At 45.1% G+C, this 11,080-nt stretch overlaps 1 protein-coding gene across 1 annotated transcript; it reads right to left on the reverse strand.

The window, feature by feature from the left end:
• Nucleotides 1-944: 944 nt before the first annotated feature.
• LOC139022565 (transducin-like enhancer protein 1) lies at nucleotides 945-6,409 on the reverse strand. Its single transcript, XM_070446127.1, has 4 exons — nucleotides 6,401-6,409; nucleotides 2,449-2,523; nucleotides 1,588-1,762; nucleotides 945-1,034 (listed from the first exon to the last, which is right to left on the reverse strand). Exons 2-4 carry the CDS (start codon nucleotides 2,473-2,475, stop codon nucleotides 979-981), a joined length of 258 nt encoding a protein of 85 aa, XP_070302228.1. The 5' UTR covers nucleotides 2,476-2,523; nucleotides 6,401-6,409; the 3' UTR covers nucleotides 945-978.
• Between the last annotated feature and the right edge of the window lie 4,671 nt (nucleotides 6,410-11,080).

Genomic DNA, 11,080 nt, shown 5'->3' on the forward strand with positions numbered 1-11,080 from the left:
ATGCCCACTTAACCCGGAAGCCAGCCGCACCAATGTGTCGGAGGAAACACCGTACACCTGGTTAGCGTGCACTGCGCCCGGCCCGCCACAGGAGTCGCTAGAGCACGATGGGACAAGGACATCCCTGCTGGCCAAACCCCCCCAACGCGGACGACGCTGAGCCAATTGTGTACGGCCCCAGGGGTCTCCCGGTCACGACTGGCTGCACAGAGCCTGGACTCAAACCAGGATCTCTCGTGGCACAACTGCGATGCAGTTCCTTAGACCATTGCGCCACTCGGGAGGCCCCTTGGTAATTTATATTCTAAATAAAAATATTTCAATAAAAACGATATATTCATATATATAGTTTTCATTTGTTATATCTGTGTCCATGAGTTTCTAGTGTATAGACCATATGGTTCAAGAGAAAAATTGGCTAATTAATGAAAAAAGCATCTAATCAACAATGGCATTATTTTCATAACTCGTCCAACTACTGTCTTTTTTTCATAACTGCCACCAGTTTGACACCAAAACATTGACAACAAAGACATATTAACATAGTGAAATAAATAAGTGTGTATATTATATTAAGGATATTTCATGCTGAAACCCTCATATTAAACACCAATGGTATTCACTAAGTTGATGGTTTACATTTAGGATCATGTTTAACAGCTTTGTTTTGTTAAATGTTTAACAGCTTTGTCATTTAATTATTTCATATAGGCCAGAGAGAGGGCCAGAGATAATTACAGACACTTGTGATAATTTGAAGTACTCAAAAGGGCCGCTATATGTCTTGTGATACTTTACATATAATACTTGAAAGATACCAAACCCTCTCTTTGCAACCCTACCATTGGGCCTAAGTTAAGGAACAATAGAACTGTTCTACTGTTGTACTAGCTATACTAACTCTGGTGCTGGTCCTATTAATGGAAACTCCAACAAAACAGACCCTTTTAGAGGTCCTCTTTAAAGAGGGTCTCACAGTCACACACACGAACGCACACACACGTTGGGGTTACTTACCCTGCTGGGCGCAGCCTCTGTGAAGGGAACAGAGAAAGGGAAGGAGTGGTAGAGGGGGTGAGGGGTAGAGGGGGTGAGAGGGAAGGGGTAGAGGGGATTGACGTCAGCATAGATAATAATAACAACAGCCCCACAGCATGCCAAGGTCAACCTGAAAAAGGCTGTCCCAGTGCAATAAAAACACAAGCTTTGTATTGTACATGTTTCCAATCTGCAGTGCTGCCCTCTCCATCTCTGTCTCCACTCCTCAGAGACACAATGCTTTCCATCTTCCCGTTCATTCATTCAGCACTCATCTGTCTGCTCAGTCTCTCTCTCATTCTTTTTCTGCACCAGGGTCCTACAAGTTTAACATCTAGTCACCCTCCATCAATACAGCCTCGCAGGCAACAGAATGACATTTGTTAGTTGTTCTATGTTTAGTGAGCGCTGTTCCTCAAAATATTCCGCCACCCTTTGAGTTCAACAAAAGTTCAACCAAGTGGTTATTTTGTATCAAAAGTTGACACATTTCAGTACTACAGTTCTTCACCAGTGTCCTTCACGTGGAGGTCAGTCAGTGAGTAGTACCTCTTAGGTGCTCAGGGTCCAGGTGGTTGCGTTCATCCTTGGAGGCCAGGTGGGCTGAGACCCCCATGGCTCCAGTAAGGGCAAGCAGACCTGAACCTCCCCCCAGAGAGAGGCCTGACGGGTGGGGAGTCAGGGGAATACCTGGGGTGTGGTGAGACAGGTGCTGGAGCTGCTGCTGCTGTACACCAGGGAGACAGGGCAGGGGGAGAAGGAGGACAGGGAGAGAGAGAGAGGGAGAGAGAGAGAGAGAGGACAGGGAGAGAGAGAGGGAGAGAGCGAGAGGACAGGGAGAGAGGACAGGGAGAGAGAGAGCGAGAGGACAGGGAGAGAGAGAGCGAGGACAAGGAGAGCGAGAGAGAGGACAGGGGGAGCGAGAGAGAGGACAGGGGGAGCGAGAGAGAGGACAAGGAGAGCGAGAGAGAGAGAGGACACAGGGAGGGAGAGAGAGATTACACAGGGAGGGAGAGAGAGAGAGGACAGGAGGAGGAAGATAGATTGGGAGTAGGAGGAATAGAAAAATAGAGAAAAGAGAAAGAGTGGGGCAGAGGGAGAGAACAAAACAGAGGGGGGAAAAAGAGATGGGATGGAGGGAGAGGAGAGGAGGGGGGTACCGACAGATAAAGAGAGGCTATTTTCTTGGGTCTTATTACAGCTTATTTTAGTGTGTGTGTGTGTGTGTTACAGTGAGAGCTTGTCGGAGCTCTGATCACATTACACTCTACTTACACCTCGGCACTTTAAACACTGCAGAGAGAGAGGTGTGCATGCCCCTGTAGACTGTGTCTTTGTGTGTGTGTGTTGATGTTGATAGTGTCGCTGTTGGGGGTGTGAGGGTTGTCATGGTGACCAGAGGTGACTCACCCCAATGATGGCGTTGAGTTCGGCCATAGTGACCTGTTTGGCCCTCTCCACTGCCTGGACCACCTGCTGTTGATGCTACACAACACACACACACACACACACACACACACACCACACACACACACACACACACAACACACACACACACACAGGTTATTTATCCCGCTGTGTGCTTCTCATAACACATAGACATACACAATATACAGTGCCTTGCAAAAGTATTCATCCCCCTTGGCGTTTTTCCTATTTTGTTGCATTACAACCTGTAATCGAAATGTATTTTTTATTTGTATTTCATGTAATGGACATACACAAAATAGTCCAAATTGGTGAAGTGAAAAAAATAACTTGTTTCAAAATATTCTAATTTTAAAAAAAGAAGAAAAAAAGAAAAGCAGTGCGTGCATATGTATTCACCCCTTTGCTGTGAAGCCACTAAATAAGATCTGGTGCAACCTTCAGAAGTCACATAATTAGCTAAATAAAGTCCACTTGTGTGCAATCTAAATGCCCCAGAGTCTGCAACACCACTAAGCAAGGGGCACCATCAAGCAAGTGGCACCATGAATACCAAGGAGCTCTCCAAACAGGTCAGGGAAAAGTGGTGGAGAAGTACAGATCAGGGTTGGTTTATAAAAAAATATCAGAAACTTTGAACATCCAACGAAGAACCATTAAATCCATTATTAAAAAATGTAAAGAATAGGGCACCACAACAAACCTGCCAAGAGAGGGCCTCCCACCAAAACTCACAGACCAGGCAAGGAGGGCATTAATCAGAGGCAACAAAGAGACCAAAGATAACCCAGAAGGAGTTGCGAAGCTCCACAGCGGAGATTGGAGTATCTGTCCATAGGACCACTTTAAGCCATACACTCCACAGAGCTGGGCTTTACCTAAGAGTGGCCAGAAAAAAGTAATTGCTTAAAGAAAAAAATAAGCAAACACGTTTGGTGTTAGCCAAAAGGTATGTAAAAGACTCCCCAAACATATGGAAGAAGGTACTCTGGTCAGATGAGACTAAAATTGAGCTTTTTGGCCATCAAGGAAAACGCTATGTCTGGCGCAAATCCAACACCTCTCATCACCCCGAGAACACCATCCCCACAGTGAAGCATGGTGGTGGCAGCATCATGCTGTGGGGATGTTTTTCATCGGCAGGGACTGGGAAACTGGTCAGAATTTAAGGAATGATGGATGGCGCTAAATACAGGGAAATTCTTGAGGGAAACCTGTTTCAGTCTTCTAGAGATTTGAGACTGGGATGGAGGTTCACCTTCCAGCAGGACAATGACCCTAAGAACACTGCTAAAGCAACACTCGAGTGGTTTAAGGGGAAACATTTAAATGTCTTGGAATGGCCTAGTCAAAGCCTAGACCTCAATCCAATTGAGAATCTGTGGTATGACTTAAAGATTGCTGTACACCAGTGGAACCCATCCAACTTGAAGGAGCTTGAGCAGTTATGCCTTGAAGAATGGGCAAAAATCCCAGTGGCTAGATGTGTCCAAGCTTATTGAGACATGCCCCAAGAGACTTGCAGCTGTAATTGCTGCAAAAGGTGGCTCTACAAAGTATTGACTTTGGGGGAGTGAATAATTATGCACGCTCAAGTTCAGTTTTTTTGTCTTATTTCTTATTTGTTTCACAATAAAACATAATTTGTATCTTCAAAGTGGTAGGTATGTTGTGTAAATCAAATGATACAAACCCCCCCCAAATTTTTTATTTTTATTCCAGGTTGTAAGGCAACAAAATAGGAAAAATGCCAAGGCGGGTGAATACTTCCGCAAGCCACTGTATACACAATAGTATGTGGACACCCCTTCAAATTAGTGGATTTGGATATTTCAGCAACACCTGTGGCTGACAGGTGTATAAAATCGAACACACAGCCATGCAATCTCCATAGACAAACATTTATAGTAGAATGGCCTTTTTGAAGAGCTCAGTGACTTAAAACGTGGCACCGTCATAGGATGCCACCTTTCCAACATGTTAGTTCGTCAAATTTCTGCCCTACTAGAGCTGCCCCGGTCAACTGTAAGTGCGGTTATTGTGAAGTGGAAACTTCTAGGAGCAACAACGGCTCAGCCGCGAAGTGGTAGGCCTCACAAGCTCACAGAACGGGACCGCCGAGTGCTGAACCGCCTAGCGCATAAAAATCATCTGTCCTGAAGCAACGTCAGCACAAGAACTGTTAGTCGGGAGCTTCATGAAATGGGTTTCCATGGCCGAGCAGCTGCACACAAGCCCAAGATCACCATGCACAATGCCAAGCGTCGGCTGGAGTGGTGTAAAGCTCACCGCCATTGGACTCTGGAGCAGTGGAAACGCATTCTCTGGAGTGATGAACCACCCTTCACCATCTGTCAGTCCGACGGACAAATCTGGGTTTGGCGAATGCCAGGAGAACAATACCTGCCCAAATGCATAGTGCCAACTGTAAAGTTTGGTGGAGGAGCAATAATGATCTGGGGCTGTTTTTCATGTTTTGGTTAGGCCCCTTAGTTCCAGTGAGGGCAAGTCTTAACGCTACAGCATACAATGACATTCTAGATGATTCTGTGCTTCCAACTTTGTGGCAACAGTTTGGGGAAGGCCTTCTCCTGTTTCAGCATGACAATGCCCCTGTGCACAAAGCGAGGTCCATACAGAAATGGTTTGTCGAGATCGGTGTGGAAGGACTTGACTGGCCCGCACAGAGCCCTGACCTCAACCCCATCGAACACCTTTGGGCTGAATTGTAACACCGACTGCGAGCCAGGCCTAATCGCCCAACATCAGTGCCTGACCTCCCTATTGCCTTGTGGCTGAATGGAAGCAAGTCCACACAGTACTGTTCCAACATCTAGTGGAAAGCCTTCCCAGAAGCGTGGAGTCTGTTATAGCAGCAAAGGGTTGACCAACTCAATATTAATGCCCATGATTTTGGAATGAGATGCTCGACGAGCAGGTGTCCACATACCTATATTGTACCTGACATGTGTTTTGTAATCTCATTCACAAACACACCGTTTGCCACATACTGTTCACATAATACAAATATCACAACAAACACTCGCTGAAGAAAACATACTGTATGCACATGCAGTACTAATGTATGCACTGATTAAGCTACCAGACACCCACGTGGAAAAAAAGGTCACATACCCACACAAATGTACGCAGCAGGACTACACACTCAAACGACCCAAAACCTACACCTATTTACTCATTCAAATGTACACACACACACAGACACACACACACACACACACACACTGCGTAAACACACACACTGCGTAAACACACACACACACAGAGGCAGTAGGCAGTATTGAGGCAGTACACACAGAGGCAGTATTGATCAATGTAAAACAGTCGCCAGCTCTGTGACCTTCCCTTCAGTGGACACACACTTGTCACCGGACACACACACACACACAAAAACAAACAATGTATTATAAAGCCAGTGCAGCCAGGTTTTTACCTACGATCGTTGTTCATCACATTTTTGTCAAGAACATGGTAGTCAATGGGATTTCAGTCAAACATATTAACCCAATTTAAAATAACATGGTAAGAAACTGATTTGGGTCATTGTATGTGTTGATAGATCAAATAACTACCATGAGTTATGGAACAAAAGTTAAGGAAGAAAAACAGCATATAAATGTAAAAGGCAACCTGGCAAATATAAATGAATTGTAAAAAAATATTTAAATTACAGAAACAACATGCTCATATGTCTTGACAAACACAGACCAATATGTTCATATGTCTTGACCATGTGTTAGCCATTGTAAAGAGATGTGTGTGTGTGTGTGTGTGTGTGTGTGTGTGTGTGTGTGTGTGTGTGTGTGTGTGTGTGTGTGTGTGTGTGTGGGTGTGTGTGTGTGTGTGTGTGTGTGTGTGTGTGTGTGTGTGTGTGTGTGTGTGTTGTGGTGTGGTGTGTGTCAGTGATACTTACCTCCTGAGATAGGAAGGGGAATGATCTGAGCACAGATGGCACTGAGACGCTTCACAATCTCTGCCTGCAACACACACACACACACACACACACTTCAGTCTCATCTTATGTTTCATACAAGGTAATATAGCACAACATTATTCATGCCCCTTGGGTCATCAGGGTAATTTTCTTCAGGGAAGCAGCAGGAGCAACAAACACATACATCAATGAAAGTACAGACACTTTGTCCATACCATCTCATACAGTTATCAAAGTTAGATCATTTCATTGAGGCAAATCCGGTTAGTAAACGTGATGGAGGTAGTTCGGTGACAACTTAGCTCCTCAAGCTCATACCTTGGCTTTAGATCAGCGGACTAACAGTCATGTGGCATGCAGGTGACCTGGTTTCAAACCCAGCCTACCACAAGTGAATGAGAGAGAGAAAGAATAGAGAAAGAGTATGAGACCGGAAGAAAGAAAGTGGAAGAGAGAAGCTTTGAAAGCCCAGCTATGTTATTAGACTCCAGTTTCTCATGCAGCTCTCTCCCTCTCCTCACTGCATTCAATGCCATTCTTTCATCCATTTTCTCTCGCTCGCCGAGGCCCATTGAAAATTCTCTCTCTAGACGTGAGGAGTCGAGGTCTATTCTACATACACACACATGTACACACGCATGCACGCACGCACGCACGCACGCACGCACGCACGCACGCGCACACACACACACACACACACACACACACACACACACACACACACACAGACAGACAGAAAAGCACTAATGTGGCAACACACACGACATATGGTACAAAGGATAATGTACAAATGAGCATCCACACACACGTCTACGCACACACACACACTACATGCTTCACCTATTTCTGCCCTGAGACTCATTATGTTCTCTTCTTCACTCAGGCGTTCTCACCCTCTTTAACAGCCTTCCCACTGAGCCATTATTACCCTATTCATCCTTTTCCTTCCTTCATCTCTCTCTATCCTCCCTCCCCTGCATGCATCCCTGCCTCCCTCCCTCCGTGATGGTTGTCTATTTGTGTGTCCTCCATCCCTCCAATCTAACACATGTTTCTGACACACAAAGGCAGACAAACGAGATTAGAGGACACAGGAAGTCCTGACACCCCCTCTACACTGACTGACAGGAGCTTATTTATACACACACACTGCCAGCCTGTCCCATCTCAATACAGGCCAAATTATACAACACAGCTCTCTGATAGATACATCGCTCTGTTCAAAGGGTAGAGAAGACCTAGCTAATTATATAATGTGGGTGTGTGTGTGTGTAGACTGGCTTGTGTGTGTGTGTGTGCGTGGTGAAAGGGAGAGAGAGGACGTGAAATAGTCAGAAGAGAGAAAGGGAAGAGGGAACAGGGACTCTCCTATTGGCCTTGAGACAGAGGGGGTTTATTTTCACTGGACTGTGTCTACAATAAACTGTATTGATGCTGTGCAACAGTAATACATGTAGCTAGACACAGACAGAGATGCATACAAAGCTCTTCCTCGTTCTCCTTTTGTCAAATCTGACCATAACTCTATCCTCCTGATTCCTGCTTACACGCAAAAACTCAAACAGGAAGTACCAGTGATGCACTCAATACGGAAGTGGTATGAAGCCGATGCTAAACTACAGTACTGTTTCGCTAGCACAGACTGGAATATGTTCCGGAACTCATCCGATGGCATTAAGGAGTTAACCACATCAGTCACTGGCTTCATTAATAAGTGCATTGACGGCGTCATCCCCATTGTGACCGTACATACATATCCCAACCAGAAACCATGGGTTACAGGCAACATCCGCTAAAGGCTAGAGCTGTTACTTTCAAAGAGCTGGACACTAACACGGGTGGTAATAAGAAATCCTGCCAAGCTCTCCGTCGAACCGGCAAACTGTCAATACAGGACTAAGATCGAATCCTACTACATCGGCTCTGACACTCGTCGGATGTGGCAGGGCTTGCAAACTATCACGGATTACAAAGGGAAACCCAGCCGCGAGCTGCCCAGTGACGCAAGCCTACCAGAAGAGCTAAATGCCTTCAATGCTCGCTTCGAGGCAAGTAACACTGAACCATGCGTGAGAGCACCAGCTGTTCCGGATGAATGTCTGATCACCCTCTCCGTGGCCGATGTGAGTAAGACCTTTAAACAGGTTAACATTCACAAGGCCGCAGGGTGAGACGGATTACCAGGGCACGTACTCAGAGTATGCGCTGACCAGCAGCCAAGTGCCTTCACTGACATTTTCAACCTCTCCCTGATCCAGTCTGTAATACCTACATGTTTCAAGCAGACCACCATAGTCCCTGTGCCCAAGAACGCCAAGGTAACCTGGCAGTGTGGTGCCAGGAAAACAATCACTCCCTCAACGTCAGCAAGACAAAGAAGCTGATCGTGGACTCCATAGTGGGAAAAGTACCCAATTATCATACTTGAGTAAAAGTACTTTCATTGAAAATTACTCAAGTAAATGTCACCCAGTAAAATACTACTTGAGTAAAAATCTAAAAGTATTTGGTTTTAAATATACACAACATGACAAAAAGTATGTGGACACCTGCTCGTTCCAAGATCATGGGCATTAATATGAGAGTTCCCCCTTTGTTGCTATAACAGCCTCTCTCTTCTGGGAAGGCTTCTACCCCCAATAGTTAGTTAAATAGTTAACCAAATACCTACCCGGAATATCTGCATTGACCCTTTGCACAAACTTTTTTTTTCTAATCACATACGCTGCTGTTACTGTTTACTATATGTTACTTAATTCTTAGTTATGTGTACAAACTGTATCTACCTCAATTACCTCTTACCCCTCCCTGCACATCGACTCAGTACTGGTGCCCCTTGTACATAGCCAAGTTATCATTACTCATTGTGTATTTATTATGACTTTTATTATTACTTGTTTTACTTTTCTATTATTTCTCTATTTTCTTTCTATCTGCATTGTTGGGAAGGGCCTGTATGTAAGCATTTCACTGTTAGTCCACACCTGTTGTTTCCAAACATGTGAAGAGTAAAATGTTATTTTATTTTATTTAGACAGAGAAACTAATAATTTAGTTGTTGACGAGCCAACAACACAACTATGACTGCAACTGATCCTGGATCTGTCAGACAAAAGTCTTGGCAGCCTGCTACAAACAGAAATTAGCACTCCTTCCTCTCCTTCATCCCTTTCACTCTCCCTCTCTTTCTCCAGCGTTGGCCAGTTGTCAGCAATAACATGGACTTTCTCTGCCAAACGAGTGCATAACATGCTGACCACATGGCTCGCATTACGCATTACACATACATGTTGTTATTCAATCATTTCATCCAAACTGTGCGTCAACAAGCATCTTAAAAAAAAAATCTGCTCCGTGTCGACAATAAAGGGTCCAGGCCAATTGGCAAGGGCGGTATTGTAGCCCTAAAATTAGCTGGTATATGGGCCTAGCTCGAGGCTAGCTCAAGGCTAGCTGGTGCTTGCTTCTGGACAGAGGCGTTCGCTAACAGTAGCCACTCGTTTGCAGCTAGCTAGCTGCGATGACCCGGTGTAATGATCCAGAGCGGCAGGAATCCAGTGATGTGGTGGAGAGAAGCAGTCCGATGTGCTCTGGATTGACATCACGCTGTGCAGACTGGCAGGTATTGTCCGAGCTAAGGCTGGCTGGTGACCGAGAAAAAGGTGAAGACAGCTAGCTGTGACTAACAAAGACTAGTAGCTAGTTAGCTGGCTAGCTCCTGATGGAAGTTCCAGTTATAAGGAATAAAAATAGCAGATCCGTACCACATTGGGTGAGGCGTGTTGCAGGAAAGTATATTTAGTTCGTAGATAGAAAGTGAGATTAAGATATATACGAAAAAGACCAGCTATTTACACGGGATAAGACAAAGACAAACACACATGTCCGACTGCTACGCGATCTTGGATCAATGTCTGCGTAGCCAGGCACTAAAATAGAACTTGACATGCTGCAAGTCCCGCCTCTCCCATCTCCTCTTTGGGTTTTAGGAGCATATACCCACGTGGCTGATTGAAAGATGAACTGAGGTCCACACTCTAGTCCAGTTGGTGGTGGTAATGCACCTTAAAGTTGGTTGCCAACCGCCATATAAAGTCCACAGAAGAAGAAGAAGCCTGAAGGAGGAGAGATTACTAGAAACTGACAAAATGTCCCCTTTTATCTGTGGATTAATTGTTGGAGTAGAGAACACACGATTTTGTGTGACTCAAAATGGGTTAAAATTCTACAAAGATCCCGGAAAAAAAGGACCTTCTGCGTTTCAGATAAAATAACAACCCAATGTTTATATCCCAGGACAAATGAGCTAGCAACGGCAAGCTAACTGAATGTCCATGAATGTTTAAAGTGTTTCGACCTGTCCCCAAATTAATATAGTTGGTTCAGAGTTCGTTTTGATATTTCAACCTGCGTGTCCTGATCGCGTCTGGTGTGGATGGACAAAATCAACATGCGCGCGACGGCGGACGCACACGCCCAGTCTAGTCAGCATGTAAGGGAGTTTTGGCAGGGCTGTGAATAGAGCGATGGATGAATGGGTGGATGGATACAAAGGAGGAAGAGAGCGCTGGTCAATAAACACCTGAGGATAAATAATCTGCCAACAGAACACTGCTGTCTCTTTGTCTGGCAGAGGTGGGGTGGAGATGAGGAGGAGAG

The sequence above is a fragment of the Salvelinus sp. IW2-2015 genome, linkage group LG13, assembly GCF_002910315.2.
Source record: "Salvelinus sp. IW2-2015 linkage group LG13, ASM291031v2, whole genome shotgun sequence".
NCBI classification, from domain to species: Eukaryota; Metazoa; Chordata; class Actinopteri; order Salmoniformes; family Salmonidae; genus Salvelinus; species Salvelinus sp. IW2-2015.

What these genes read in the sequence shown, in the direction of transcription:
- LOC139022565 (XM_070446127.1), bottom strand. Translation starts at nt 2,475, where the DNA reads ATGGCCGAACTCAACGCCATCATTGGG. An exon ending in AACTCAACGCCATCATTGGG is followed by an intron (nt 1,763 to 2,448) that starts GTGAGTCACCTC and finishes GGTGTACAGCAG; the next exon opens with CAGCAGCTCCAGCACCTGTC. An exon ending in GGACCCTGAGCACCTAAGAG is followed by an intron (nt 1,035 to 1,587) that starts GTACTACTCACT and finishes TTCCCTTCACAG; the next exon opens with AGGCTGCGCCCAGCAGGGTA.